Source organism: Colletotrichum godetiae, assembly GCF_030913485.1.
Source record: "Colletotrichum godetiae strain CBS 193.32 chromosome Unknown BDP55scaffold_49, whole genome shotgun sequence".
Classification (NCBI taxonomy): domain Eukaryota; kingdom Fungi; phylum Ascomycota; class Sordariomycetes; order Glomerellales; family Glomerellaceae; genus Colletotrichum; species Colletotrichum godetiae.
Window position 1 is genome coordinate 102,350 of NW_026851297.1, and position 14,546 is coordinate 116,895.

Genomic DNA, 14,546 nt, shown 5'->3' on the forward strand with positions numbered 1-14,546 from the left:
CCAGAGCGAAAGCGGTGAGAGCTGGCATAACACCGGGCACGGGGCACTTGTTCTCGGCAAATAGCGGTCTTCTGACGTTTTGCACCAATCTACGGTTGTTCCGCTTCTTATCGGCGCACTGAACCTCCGAAATCTCTTATCGTATTGGGGAGCGCAGGCCAAGTCGTACAGAGAGCTTGATTTTTTTTTTCTTGTTGCGGCAGTGATCTGGGGGGGTTCGGTGCTTCTACCTTACAGCAGACCCGTTGAAGAACATAGATACTCAACAAAACAAGTCATATATCTGTCGCAACAATGGCGAAAGGGTGAGCTCAGTCCGAATGTCATGGTAGAACTTCAAACACTAATTGTATTTAAAATAGATCAAAACTTGCGGCCTCGAGCAAGGCCATTGACCCCACCCTCAACGCCCTCTTCGCATCCAGTGTAAGTCTTTTTGCGACAAAGTCGACCAATTAGGCCAAGGAAATTCTAACAAAATCCAGTCCGGACCTGTGAAGGCCCCAGAAAAGTCAAGATACTCCGAAGCGCCTCCGCCAAAGGTGAAGCCCACGCCTGAGGCTTCCGACGATGATGAGGAACTTCCTGATGCCGACGACGAGGAGTTGTCCGAGCTTGGTAGCGATGAGGAGATTGACCTCGAAGATGTCGCCGAGTCAGAGGAAGAGGAAGTATCAGAGTTAGCCGTGAAGCCAAAGAAGGAGCGCAAGCGCAAGAGGGTGGAGGATGACATCGAGGGCAAATACCTAAGCAAGCTCGCCGAGGCGGAGGAGAAGGAGAAGCCTGCTGAGAAGCGCACCAAGAAGGAGACCAAGGGTGCGGAAGAGGGAGAGGAGGCCGCTTCAGAAACGTCATCCGAGGGCGAGAGCGCGGACGAAGGCGAAGAAGAGGAAGAGGCAGAAGAAGAGGACTCCGACGAGGAAGCCATCCCCGTCCACGAATCCGTCGCAGCCGACAGCAAGGCCAAGACAAAGGACACGGAACTCGAAAAGGCAAACCGCACAGTCTTCCTCTCCAACGTCGCCTCCGACGCCGTCGACAACAAGACAGCCAAGCGCACCCTCGAAGCCCACCTCACGAGCGTCCTCGACAAGGACGCTACCCCCGCGCAAAAGATCGAGTCCATCCGCTTCCGCTCCATCGCCTTCTCCGGCGGCGGCCTCCCCAAGCGCGCAGCCTACATCACAAAGTCCCTCATGAACGAGACGACAAAGTCTGCAAACGCCTACGTCGTCTTCTCTACGCCCGCCGCCGCCCGAAAAGTCTGCGCCGAGCTCAACGGCACCATCGTCCTCGACCGCCACCTGCGCGTCGACAGCGTCGCCCACCCGGCGCAGACGGACCACCGCCGCTGCGTGTTTGTCGGTAACCTCGGCTTCATCGACGACGAGACCATTATCGCCACCAACGAGGAGGGCGAGACGGTGCAGAAGAAGCGCACAAAGGTGCCTGCCGACATTGAGGAGGGTCTCTGGAGGACGTTTGGCAAGCACGCCGGCAAGGTCGAGAACGTGCGCGTCATTCGCGATCCCAAGACGAGAGTAGGCAAGGGTTTCGCCTACGTCCAATTCTATGTAAGTCGCCCTCAAAATATGGAACCTGGATCCTTCAAGATACTAAGAGAAACACTTGCTAACAAAAAAACTCACACAGGATGGCAACCACGTAGAATCAGCCCTCCTCCTCAACGGCAAAAAATACCCTCCCATGCTCCCCCGCATCATGCGCGTAACCCGCGCAAAGGCCCCTCAAAAGACCGCCCTCGCCATGGAGCGCACCAACAAGGCCAGAGCCGCCCAGGCAGGCGCCTCACGCGGCGGAGCGCCCGGCAGCACAAAGTACAAGGCCAAGATCACCCCTGAGCAGCAGTCCCTCGCCGGCCGCGCCAGCCGTCTCCTAGGTCGCCAGGGAGCCCGTCGTGAGCGCGACGACAACAGGAAGCCACGCACCCACGCCCCGGCCAACGGCTCCGGCGCCATCCCCAAGGACGAGATGAAGAAGCCCGAAGACTTCATTTTCGAGGGCCGTCGCGCCAGTGCCAAGGACGGCAGGCCAAAGGATCTCAAGTTCAACAAGCGGAGCAAGCCCAAGGGCGGCGGCGGCGTCAAGAAGACGAAGCCTACGGGCCGTGGTGCCAAGCGAGCCGCTGAGTGGAAGAATAAGCAAAAATGAGGTTGAGATTGCGTGAGGTGTGTTGATCTGCTTGCATTGAGGTAGTTTGCATGTAATACCAAAAGAAGACAGATAGAAGCGTCGGGAAAAGGGCGTCCAAAATAATGAACATTGTGCAACGCACAATTAAACATCATCGACTTACAAAGCGTAAATTAAATATCGCGTTACTACCAACAGCGGATGTATGAGATTCACTCTGTAGTCACAGCATCAAGTTGCAAACGAGTCAAGTTGAAGAATACGTCCATTTACAAGTGACTACTTTCAATCCCCAAAGAGGCTCTCGTCAGACAAGTCAGGAGGTACCACGTATATACTCGTCAAAGAAGAAAGTGACTTGGTCTCATCTATTATCAACTCGAGCTTGACGCCGAAATATCCATTCGTTGGGTTATGGGTTAATCCAGTGCCTTGTGCGCGTCCATGTCCGTCCGGCAAGAACGAGAAACAGAAGTCTACCGAACCGACACCCCGACGGCCGCCAAAAGAACAAACTTTTTTCATGCAATTCGTTTTTCGTCCAAGGCTGCCGGGTTCGTCATTGTTCGTTGCAGCAACCGATATACCGCGAAACAAAAAAACGGGACGGTCTCCGATGTCGGCTTAGTACTCGGCATCGTCCTCCTCGCCCTCGTACGAGTCGGCAGCAACCTCCTCGTAATCCTTCTCGAGCGCGGCAAGATCCTCGCGGGCCTCGCTGAACTCACCCTCCTCCATACCCTCACCAACGTACCAGTGGACGAAGGCGCGCTTGCTGTACATGAGATCGAACTTGTGGTCGAGTCTCGACCAGGCCTCGGCAATGGCGGTGGTGTTGGACAGCATAGAGACGGAGCGGTCGACGGAGGCGAGACCACCGTCGCCAGCGGCAGCCGGAACAGCCATGGGCTTCTGGTAGTTGATTCCGAGCTTGAAACCAGTGGGGCACCACTCGACCAGGTTGAAGGAGGACTTGGCCTTGAGGGCAGCAATGGCGGCGTTGCAGTCGCGGGGGACGACGTCGCCACGGTACAGAAGGGCGACGGCCATGTACTTGCCGTTGCGGGGGTCGCAGACGACCATCTGGTTGTTGGGCTCGAAGCCTGTAATTGATTAGCACTCGTTTGTATTCACAAGTTGACACACGGCCCAAACATACACTGGAAGGTGAGCTCCTGGACCTTGAAGCTCTCGTGAGAGCTCTTGTTGGCGGAGATGACGGGAGCGTAGCTGATCAAGGGGTAGTGAATACGAGGGTAGGGGACCAAGTTGGTCTGGAACTCGTTGAGATCAACGTTCAGGGCACCATCGAAACGGAGGGACGAGGTGATGGAGCTGACGACCTGGGCGATCAGACGGTTGAGATGCTCGTAACCGGGACGGGGAATGTCAAGGTTGCGGCGGCAGATGTCGTAGACAGCCTCGTTGTCGACGAGGAAAGTGCAGTCCGAGTTCTCAATAGTGCTGTGGGTGGACAGAACGGCGTTGTAGGGCTCAACAACGGCAGTCGAGACACGGGGGGCGGGGTAGACGGCGAACTCAAGCTTCGACTTCTTGCCGTACTCGGTGGAAAGGCGCTCGAGGAGGAGGGCACCGAAGCCAGAGCCGGTACCGCCACCGAAGGAGTGGAAGATCAGGAAGCCCTGGAGGGAGTGGCAGTTGTCTGTTGGAGGAATTGGTCAGTTTCGACGTAGCCAACGTGTCAAAAAACGATACACGGGGAACTAACCAGCGACGCGGCGAACACGGTCAATGACATTGTCGACCATCTCCTTGCCGATGGTGTAGTGACCACGGGCATAGTTGTTGGCAGCATCCTCCTTGCCGCTGATCAACAGCTCAGGGTGGAAGAGCTGACGGTAGCCGCCAGTTCGGATCTCGTCAATGGGAGAGGGGTCGAGGTCGACGAAGAGGGAGCGAGGGACGTATTTTCCACCGCTCGTCTCGGTGAAGAAGGTCTCGTAGGAGCCGCCGTCAACGACATCCTTGGCGCTGGGGTCAGGACGACCATCGGAGCCGAGGCCGTGCTCGAGGAGGTAGCTGCGCGTTGGGCGGTCAGTTCCATGGGATTTCGCGTTCGGATCAGGAGGATATGAGATTGGAGGTCAACGTACAGCTCCCAAGCAGAGTTACCCAGCTGGGTACCGGCCTGACCGAGATGAAGGTGAAGAATCTGGAGACATCGCCGTCAGTATCGGGGCCGCACACCGAGGCCAAAATGAATGGGACAGCTAGGCAGGCTGGATTTCAGGGGTCGCCTCGGTACGGGAAAATGGGGGAGCAGGAGCAGGAGCAGCAAGGCAGCCAGCACACGATCCGTTGGAAGCTGTGATATGAAGGATTGGGGTATAGATGAAAAGAAAAAGGGAATGGCATTGTGCTTACCTCGCCCTTCATTGTGTAATGTGGCTCAACGAGACTTGGGAATAGCTGCGACGCAAAGTAGAATGGGGAAGGGGAATATTTTCACGCGCGCAGCGCAGAGTTGAGGTTCGGAAGAGCTAGGGGGAAGGAAGGTGTTGGTGATGGTTTTCAGAGGTTTGGAGTGGAGGGTCACTTGTTGTGGGCAAGGCGGGGCACAATCAACAAGGCCGACCAGTGGCGCGATAGGCTTCAAGGCAAAGGGTATTCCCCCCCTTCTTCACTGGGTTTAGCGCCTGTCTTTCAGTGCTAGCTTTACAGCTGTTGGCGTGTTGGGTCTCCAGTACCAAGATGATTGCGGGGGTCAATACAGCCAATCAAGTACCGGTGACACTCTCACCGCTACATGGCCCAAGCGTTTTTCCCTTTTGTCTATTGGATGGTCTTCAGGGGTGCATGAAGATACCCGCACACTGCCACCTGCCATCACCACTCACCAACCAGTCTTTCTCACGGCAGCAGGTGCGATATACGACGGGATATCAAGCTCAAAGATGCTGTTTCCTTCTTCACCTGGCTATCAAGGCAGAAACAGACAGCTGTCAGGCTTCAATTGCGTCGAGTATCTTCACCGCTCACTCATCAGCTGCCAGATCTTCTCTTCTTTCTACGAGTGGTCCGTGCAGGGAATCCGGGGTCCAAGGCATTGACTTTCGGGAACTGCAGACGAAGATCTTGCCACTTTGGTACAGATAGTGCCTTTGATGAAGAGAACTACTGAGAGCACTTTGGGGTGCTAGTCCTTCAACAACTTTGAGGCTCTAGCAATGGCCTATACTTGAACAATTCCACTCAACTTCAACAAGCCAGTTCGACTTGACGTCGTTTGAAGGTACATCCTCGTAATCGGTGACATCCGAGTGATCTTCAGAGGGGCCGAGCCAGATCCGGCCCCACTCTCCGCTTCCGTTTGTCGTCCGACGTCAATAGCTTCTCCTTGTCTAGCCCTACAAAGGTCCCAGACAACAAGCTGGATCATAAGACTCAAGCTTCCGGTGATTTAGAACTTTTCAAGGAAATACGAAGATATCAGCGCTCAAACAATAGGCTCTTCTGGTTAGAACGAACTGGTTCTTTAGTTGCAGACTCCCAGACGGAGACTACATTAGCCCTGAACAAGGATAGGCAATTGAGGGCAGTATTACCTTATAGTTCATGGGTTAGGTATCAACACTGCTTGGAACTAACTGCAACCGGGTGTCGTCCATCCAGCTATGATATACTTCCTAGGCTATGAGTATTTAGAGGGCGGTTAATTCTAGTCGACCTTTTCTCACTACCAAGGATGCGGCAAAGACATGGGAGGTTTCATAGGCACCTCTTCAAGACAATTTTGAGCAGAGATTTTCGTTCTATATGATTTAATCAATCCTGTAGTTTGATATATGTCCTGTTTGCTCCAGTACTGTGTCACTATGCTTCCACTCAGGAGCCACAGTTAGACCTGTCATTCACTCCTGACCCTCTGGGAACGTACACTCGGCACCCAATGCAGATAGGGAGGAGCGGGAGATATCCGGCGGTTGAGAAACAACTCTGACGCATCTGGAGACGCCTTTATGTCTGCCACCAATGAGTCGTAGCAAGGCTGGACTCCATGTCTCTCAGCAACTGCGAGCTGGGGCCTCATCATAACTTATCCCGTTGACTGGGGCATAGCTTCTGGCCGCAAATTTGGCCTTTTGCCGTTAGACACCATGCCCAGGCTCGATCTTGATAGATACAAAATCTCTCGTGACATCTATGCAAATACCTCAGATGACTTGATCCGCCGGAAACAAAGAGGCCAGCCGGCAAAGGCTTGATATCTCAAACATCATCCCTGCTGAATTTTGAGACGACTATCTAGCCTATGTAGCAAACCACCTTAGGTCAAAGTACTAAAAGCGGAGAGCAAGAGTCAGTAAGTAGCGTCTCATTGCCTTTCTAGAACGGGAGTAATGACAGTTTTTAGCATCCCTTTGAGATAAGGTCCATCATCTAGCTGCAGTAGCTGAAGTACAAACACCTTACGTCACGCATCGCAATATCCGTCGTTGGCGACTAAATTCACTTGAAAACTCTAGCTTTCAAATCACCTCTTCTTGAATGCGACGCAAACATATTCCGAACCGGATCATCTTCGGCTTTGCCATTTCTTAGGTCTTACATGCCGCGAAACCGTATCCCCTCACTGTCGTGTGAATGCATGCGACTCTCATCACCTAATCAAAAAATACTACATAAAACGGGCGCTAAGTGGCGGGCAAGCGGGGCCGACACCGTCCGACTCTGCATACTGTAGTAGTCGAGCGAATGGTATAAAAGACATTTTGAATCAGATCTCAGACTTTTGCGACGAATGTTGAAAAACCTGGGAGATCGACATCTTGAAGGCCGCCATGGGGACCTGCGGTGCGACGTGGTGCTGACATCTCCATATAAGCGTGATAATCGCGTCTGGGCTCTGAATCTCTCTGTATGTACACAGCAGATAGTGAAAGCGATACAAATGACCCTTCTCATCCCGCGAAGACTCAACCTCCTGGATGTCAAAGTCCAAAGTCTCGACGAGAAACATTCCAACATCCAACTCCAGCACCACAACCACAACCACCCACCATGACCCTCCCAAACCTCCCATCCCCTTCCCTCTACCCCCTCCAATGGTTCTCCCTCACCCTCATCCTCCTAACCCTCACCTACGCCCTCACCACACTCCGTACCTACACCCGCCTCCGCCACATCCCCTCCTACACCCCCCTCTCCAACATCTCCTACCTGCCCCTTTTCCTCCTTGCCCGCTCCGCCCGCCAAGAAGAGCTCTACCGCACCCTCAACACCCGCCTCGCCTCCCGCCTCGTCCGCGTCGGCCCCAACGAGCTCCTCACCGACGACCCCTCCGTCCTGCGCCGCATCAACGCCGTCCGTAGCGACTACGGCAAGGACTCGTGGTACTTTTCGAGCCGCTTCAACCCTTACCAGGAAACCATGTTCACCACGCTCGATAAAGGAGAACACGATCGGATGAAGGCCAAGACGGCGGCGGCGTATGCGGGGAGGGAGGTGGATTTATTGGAGCCGAGTGTTGATGTGCAGGTTGTTAGTTTAGTGAGGCTTTTGAGGGAGAGGTATGCGTATGATGCGGGAGGTGGTGGTGGAGGGAAGTTGGTGGATATGGGGGTTTTGCCGGCGTATCTGACCATGGATGTGATTACCACCGCGGCGTTTGGGAGGCCGTTTGGGCACTTGAAGGCTGATGCGGATGTGTTTGGGTTTATAGGGCAGATGAGGGACAATTGGCCGTTGATTGCGATTACGTTAGATACACCGTGGATCCGGACGATTCGGTTCTCAAAGTTGTTTTTGCGGTGGCTCGGGCCAAGGACGACGGATAAGATTGGGCTTGGGCAGATGATGGGGTGAGTCTCTTGCATTGCGGGAGTGTAGTCCTTGGAAGATCTCTGACTGGTGGTGTTTAGGATTGCTGAAAAGTACGTCGGAGAGAGGTTCAAGCCCACCTCGAAGCCTCAGAAGGATATGTTGGTGCGTCTACATTGACGAATCTGGTCTTCCCCCCTGGGAGCTGTCACTGATGGATCTGACTAGGGATCTTGGATCAAGAACGGCATGACGCAGCAAGAATGCGAAGCAGAAGGCCTCTTCGCCCTCGTCGCCGGCTCCGACACCACCGCCTCCGTAATCCGCATCACCATGCTCCATCTCATGTGCAACCCCAGAATCTACCATAAGTTCAAGCGTGTCATTCGGGACGCTGTCGCCTCGGGAGTCTCGACCCCAATCACCTTTGATCAAGGCAGCAGAATCCCATTCCTACGGGTACGTGTTCAAAAATCCCCAACCCTGGATCCATGGCGCTGATGCTGAAAAACTCATAAGGCACTGATCTACGAGGGCATCCGCATCCGCGCCCCAGCAACAGGCCTCTACCCCAAAACCGTCCCTCCCCAAGGCGACACCATCGACGGCAAGTTCATCCCTGGCGGCACCGCCATCGGCATGAACGCCCCCGGACTTTTGAAGTCGCCTGCGCTCTTCGGCGAGGACGCGGAGCTCTTCCGACCGGAGCGGTTTCTCGAGGTTGACGACGCGGCTAGGATGAGCATGGAGCGCGACGTGGAGATGGCGTTTGGGTATGGGCGGTATATGTGTGCTGGTAAACCGGTGGCGTTTATGGAGCTATATAAGGCTTTCTTTGAGGTAATGTTGATCAAGTTTTCTTTACTCGATACTTGGCGAACCGTCTTGTATTTGCTTCGGATGCGGATGCTGACGTTTTTGGTAAAGCTGATGCGTAACTTCGATTTTGAGCTTGCGGATCCGGTTCGGCCGTGGAATTCGCAAAGTTATAATATCTTTGTGGAGGAGAACATGTGGACCAAGGTGACGATTTCGGATATCAGTTAGGACTTCACCGCTGCGTCTGTCGTTTGACAGATGAGAATTGCGTTCTTCTTAGATGAATGGTTTCGGTGATTGAATTTCCCTTCTCGACGAATGTAAGCATGGAGAGGCAACAATTTGATGGGGTTAGTAGGCCTGGTTCGGTTGCAAGAATCAAGTCTCTGGAACAAAACTTAACTTGTCTACGCTCCATGGCAGCTTCATACTGTCAGTCATTCTCATGTAAACATGTCAACCAGCAGATAATGTTATCCTAAAATTCACTTTCAAAGGACAGCTTCGCTTGTGCCATCACATTTGCACGATGTTTGTAACATCTCAAGTGTCCACGTGCGTTACATTAGTACGTTGATGTCAGCAAGAGTATGGGAGATGAATCCAGGATGACAAGCCTCGCACAACCGGCGAGGTAGAGCATTCGCTCCTTCTTACCTCCACGTCCCGTCCCTCCTTCCTCCACCCTCACCTTCACTTAGGTACCTACCTCAGGCACCCAGGGGTATATAACCCCCCCCCCCCCCCTCAGTTCCATTCCCGTCACCGGCACAGCAGCGTCCGTCTAGGTCGGTGGGTCAGGTCAAGCTGTGTGCGAGGTGGCCGAGTGATTAACATAAAAACAAATACTCCCATGAAGTCAGAGTCCGGGTTGACTGAGGGGCGCGCTGTTCGAGTCTGGGCAGGGGGCGTGAATTATATGGTCAGTATTCCCCCCCTATTCCTTTCCTTTCCATCCGTTTTTCTTTTCCAATTTCTTTCTGGAAATATCTCCAAGCAGTAACATACCTAGGTGATCAGGCTCAGCTTCGGGCTCCGATCGGAGTAATCGACTTCGATCATCGTTATCCCAAAAGAGCCCTTGGTCTGACTTCCCACGTAGTCGGGGAAATCGTCCAATCTGCCGCGCGCACATGACCTGAACAGGCCCTAGCATCGATGACGAACATGAAATCATGGCATGGATCGTCAACCAGGCACGATAAGGTTCTGACAGAGCGCCTACTCCCGTGCGCCGCGCGCACGTTATGCTGCATGTCTTTCGCGTAGCACACGAAGTCATCTATGCGGGGAATAAGGAAAAGCTGACAGAGGAAGACGAAGTGTACGGGGTACCTGGAACCAATTAGCGCCCATGTCGCTCTCACCCAAAATAGGGCAACGAGATCTCGTGGAGAGCTTCCCCACGATTATCAGCTGGGACTTGTTGGGAGCATACCTAGGTTGAACCACACGGGACCGCGCGACGCCGGTGCACCCCACGTTCGGTTTCGGGTCGCACCGGACGAAAGTCTACGTGCCGAACGGTAGCTTCCAGCCCCACCCTCTCCTCTCCCTTCGAGTTGGAGTAGCAGCGGGTGCCGGGATTTTTTCTGAACGGGGACCACTTAGTAAAAGCCTACACAACTCGGTTAGAATACGAATAAGAGCCATCTAAATTCGGATCCTTGAGGGATCCCGTCGACTTTTTCGTGCCGTTGCAGAGTCATTGGCTGGTCAAGGGCGTCTTCTCAAGAGGCTGACCGGCGACCACTGACCCTCGCGATCTTCGTGCACCTGATGGGGCCATCGGCTGCTGCTCTCTCCAGCTCCGAGGTGTTCAGACTAATAACCCCGGTGCTGTAGAATGCCATTTCGGCGCAAGGGCCGGCGAGGTGGGGAAGCTCTGGGATTTCATGGGAAAAGCGTTTAGCGCATTGATCGGCTCGAATTTCAGATGCGACGGGCAAGGAGCGCGTCTTGAAAAAGGGAATCCGGCATAAAAAGCCTCCCGGCTCCCCCCCTCCTTTAGCGTTGCGTCATGGAAAAACAAGCTTCTTTCTCCAGCTGCACCTAAAATCATCGCCTGTGTCGTTCAGGAAGTCGCAGTGCGCCGACTTCACACCAGTCGTTCGACGCGGGAGCTCCAAATCCAAGACGGACGGGTGGACCTTGACCAACATGGTGCTGGAATCATGGACCTCGAGGGTCGCCCTAGGCTTGCTGGCGGCTTTGCTGGCATATCTCTGGAAGATCAACCGCGCCATGTCGACGATCTACCCTGAGGCTCTGCGGGTGTCGCCGGATCGATGGACGCCAGAGAAAATCAAGCGTACATTTGAGCGCATGGAGAAACAGCCCATTGACTGGACGCCGCACTTGCCGCCGAAATTGGATCGACGATACATCATTGTTGGAGGCTCTGGCAAGTATTCTGCGTAGAATCCTCACGTATTGCCGCTGACCCTTGTATGAGTTAGGCCTGGTTGGAGGACAGCTGGCCATTCAGCTCATTGCGCGTGGCCATCCACCAGAGGCTATTCGAATCATTGACTTCCGTAACCCTGGCCGTGACGACATGAGCGAGGGACCGATATCCAGAGTTGATTTTGCTCAAGCCGACATTTCTTCCGAATCGGCAACATCTGCCGCATTCGAAAGATCGTGGCCACAGTCGGTAGCACATCTTCCGTTAACCGTATTCCATACCGCCGCCGTCATTCGTCCTTCGGAGCGTAGCCAGCTAGTCTACGACCGTTGCTCCCTCGTCAACACCAAAGGAACCGCCCATGTGCTTGCCGCAGCCAAGACTGCAGGATCAGATGTTCTCGTCTTTACCTCGTCTTGCAGTGTGGCGTTGAAACCCACCAAATTCTTCAATGCTCCGTGGAGTCGGTGGCCGACAAACTTTTTCCAAGTCCTCGATGAAGTAGACTTCAAGAAGCCACTGCGTTCTCACGAAGAGTTCTTTGCCAACTATGCAAGGAGCAAGGCTGAAGCTGAGCGAATCGTCTGCAGCGCGAATAAGGTGCCACAAGATCCCACGCAGGCAGGGGGCTTCCGCACCGGAGCCATCCGGCCGGGAAATGCCATTTACGGCCACAAAGACGATTACCTGGTTGGAGCGACGGTACGCATGGCCAGTTTCCCTACCTTCACTGCGCCCTTTATGCAGAATTGGGTCCATGGAGCCAATGTGGCTCTGGCACATCTGCAGTACGAAGCAGCTCTCCTCGGCCCCCACGCGCACAAAGTGGCTGCCCGCCCATTTCTTGTTACAGATGGAGGGCCGCCTCCGATATTCAAGGACTTCTACACACTTGTGCAGTCGGTCAGCGTGACACCCTTTCACGTGCAGTACCCGCCGCCACTGATATTGCTGCTCTTGGCCCATTGTATCGAGGCTTATTGCTTGTTACTTTGGCGTGTGCCAGCGTTACAGAAGATCTTCTCGGAACCCGGATTGCCGTTATACATGTTGCAACCTGCCTCCGTGGCTGGTGCCATCAATGCCATTATCAATGATGCGGACGCTCGTCGACGACCAGAGGAGGGCGGTTTGGGATATCAAGCGAAGTGCACCACCATGGAGGGACTCTGTATGCAGCTTGGCGCATGGAATCGGTGGGTAAGAAGCGACGGCGAGAAAGTCAGAAGCGAAAAGGGCATCGTCAAGGATGTGCTCGAGGTTGGAGTCGAGCCTGTCGCGAGGAGAGCATGAGATTATAGAACACCAGCTGTGCGGTCGACTGCAGGAGATCGCTATCTGTGTATGTCGATGGAAGTCGGAATATAGCTTAGGCGACGAATTCCACAGTGGAAAATGGCCGGGTTTTGCAGGCGCCGTGTTCAGGAAAGAGATGTAGCTCTTTTAAGTGAATAATGCGGTTTCCCGCCGTTGGTAATCGCTTGGGAGTGTCTTGTTCTGAGCTTCGGATGTTGACCATGTAAGTGCCACAGTCTTGTCTGCAGGGTGACAGGCGACGTCTCGACGCGACACGGAGATCCGGAAGCTGGATCCTCGCCCGGCCCCCACAACCCCGGCCTGCCAAGTTGGCGGCGCTGGGGTTGGCTGCATGGCGCTTCGAAGATCACTTCTTGGTGTTTCTGTGATGGAATTTCCGAAATCCCCATGCCGAGGCATGATATCGTGTTTCGATTCAGTCCGTCACAAGCCTTGACGCAAGCTTGGAAAGGCCTCGCGAATTGATCCATTGACTTTCTGGACGGGGGAATACCTTGCTGAGGCAGCTCAACAAGCCAAGCCACTCAACAGATGATGAAGCCACAAGCCAAATGCTGGTGGCAAGGTGCTGGCTAGGTGATGTGTTCGTCAGCTTGGTGGCGGGGTCGTGCCAGCGGATACAGCAAGCAGAGTTCGTATCGGCAGCCTCTTGCAGGTCTAGGCCAACTTTGCGAGCAGTATCTGGCAACGTCGCAAGAAATGCGCGTAATTGGTCCGCGGGGTGGCTGGCGAAGACGGGAGGGTGTGATGAGATGGATGTAGCTATGGCGGAACAGACGCTGCAAGATGGTCCGATGTAAGTGACAGTCGGCTGGTCAAAGCCGGTGCGACAGACATGGAGAATGTTTGCGGTTGGCTGGAAGACAACACGATGTTGGCCATGAGTGAACCACCAATATCCTCTGTACTGGATGAGAGACCGTTTCTGTTGCCCAACCGTCGCTTGTCGGAAACTGGGACATATGAAAAGCGGATGACCGTTGCCGTGAGTGACCAAAGTCGAGTTCTGCATCCGATATCGAGCTCTGCTTCAGGCAATTTGGGACCAGCCCCTCCCGCATACCCCAGGCGTTTGGTGCAGATGGCTACTAGTGTAGACAACTAGTGTCGCTGTTGATGACGATCACTAGAAAGCTGGGCATGCAATTGAGTGTGATGATTGGACGGCAGGCTCGTGGTAGCTCAGCGCCCAAGGCCGTGGGAGGCAGCTCACCGTGGTGTGCCAGTGCCGCAGGTGCCAGGTGGTATTTCGGGTTAGTGTTACTGCAAGAAGATGCGTGGACTGGCCGCGTTGCCGATTTGAGAGACTTATTGTCTTTGTGACGGGGGAAAAATCGACATTGGAGTTGGGAGGCGGCCTCTTTGTGCCGTAATTGTTGGCTGGCGTCCAACGGCGTTGGAGCTTTGGGCACGAGCATCCGCAGGCGCCGGGCTGCTCCATAGGCTGCTCCACGAAAAGATGCAGCGACCAGCAGGCATTTGTAAGGCCAGCAGGACAGGGTTCTCGATATGGGGCCGGGCTCAACCGGACACTAAGGTAAGTACGAATACCTAGTGAAGTGTTCGTTGATCAACTTGATCCTGAGATGTCGGCTTGGTATCATGGCTTCTGCTGTACCGCTATTCGATACTTTGCGGTAGTCAGTGTGTGCGAAGTACATAGATAAAAAGGGGTGTTTGGAAGGCAAGGGGATTCGCAAACAGAAACAGGACATGGTACAAGAGTGAGGCAGGGAACCAGTGACGCCAAGAAGAAGACGACGCGATGCGATGTGAGAAGGGGCGGGTAAGGTCATGTTTGTTTCGGAAGATGCGACGTCTTGACGGGAGCTGATGATTTAAGGTACACCATCACAGCTGCTTCTTTAACGAACCGGCGGTTGACGTTGCATTTGGTGTAATAGAGAGTCGTAGAGATGCTGCCAGGAAGTATTTCAAGCCTGCCGGCATTGAATGAATCATCGGGGAATCAATGAATCTGAGGCATCGGGACCAGATGGCAGTAACGGGAAAAGCCAGAGACCGAGGGGGGGAAAAGCAGCAGCAAATGGGACGGCGCCCGGAGCAA

The 14,546-nt window shown here is 54.1% G+C and overlaps 4 protein-coding genes across 4 annotated transcripts; 3 read left to right on the plus strand and 1 right to left on the minus strand.

Annotated features, from left to right (window-relative positions):
- Nucleotides 1-103: 103 nt before the first annotated feature.
- BDP55DRAFT_298568 (uncharacterized protein) lies at nucleotides 104-2,360 on the plus strand. Its single transcript, XM_060566611.1, has 4 exons — nucleotides 104-305; nucleotides 363-426; nucleotides 486-1,574; nucleotides 1,654-2,360. Exons 1-4 carry the CDS (start codon nucleotides 295-297, stop codon nucleotides 2,170-2,172), a joined length of 1,683 nt encoding a protein of 560 aa, XP_060425195.1. The 5' UTR covers nucleotides 104-294; the 3' UTR covers nucleotides 2,173-2,360.
- Nucleotides 2,361-2,453: 93 nt separating this feature from the next.
- On the minus strand, nucleotides 2,454-4,697 carry BDP55DRAFT_298578 (tubulin/FtsZ family protein). Its single transcript, XM_060566612.1, has 5 exons — nucleotides 4,540-4,697; nucleotides 4,269-4,327; nucleotides 3,884-4,194; nucleotides 3,314-3,817; nucleotides 2,454-3,257 (listed from the first exon to the last, which is right to left on the minus strand). Exons 1-5 carry the CDS (start codon nucleotides 4,549-4,551, stop codon nucleotides 2,779-2,781), a joined length of 1,365 nt encoding a protein of 454 aa, XP_060425196.1. The 5' UTR covers nucleotides 4,552-4,697; the 3' UTR covers nucleotides 2,454-2,778.
- Nucleotides 4,698-7,176: 2,479 nt separating this feature from the next.
- Nucleotides 7,177-8,982, plus strand: BDP55DRAFT_560978 (BcABA1, cytochrome P450 monooxygenase; the record flags this gene model as incomplete). The annotated part of the gene is made up of 5 exons (XM_060570041.1): nucleotides 7,177-7,976; nucleotides 8,037-8,100; nucleotides 8,164-8,394; nucleotides 8,455-8,775; nucleotides 8,863-8,982. The coding sequence occupies 5 exons, from the start codon at nucleotides 7,177-7,179 to the stop codon at nucleotides 8,980-8,982; spliced, it is 1,536 nt and encodes a 511-aa protein (XP_060425197.1).
- Nucleotides 8,983-10,599: 1,617 nt separating this feature from the next.
- On the plus strand, nucleotides 10,600-12,674 carry BDP55DRAFT_298639 (3-beta hydroxysteroid dehydrogenase/isomerase). The gene is made up of 2 exons (XM_060566613.1): nucleotides 10,600-11,158; nucleotides 11,214-12,674. The coding sequence occupies exons 1-2, from the start codon at nucleotides 10,915-10,917 to the stop codon at nucleotides 12,452-12,454; spliced, it is 1,485 nt and encodes a 494-aa protein (XP_060425198.1). The 5' UTR covers nucleotides 10,600-10,914; the 3' UTR covers nucleotides 12,455-12,674.
- Nucleotides 12,675-14,546: the final 1,872 nt, after the last annotated feature.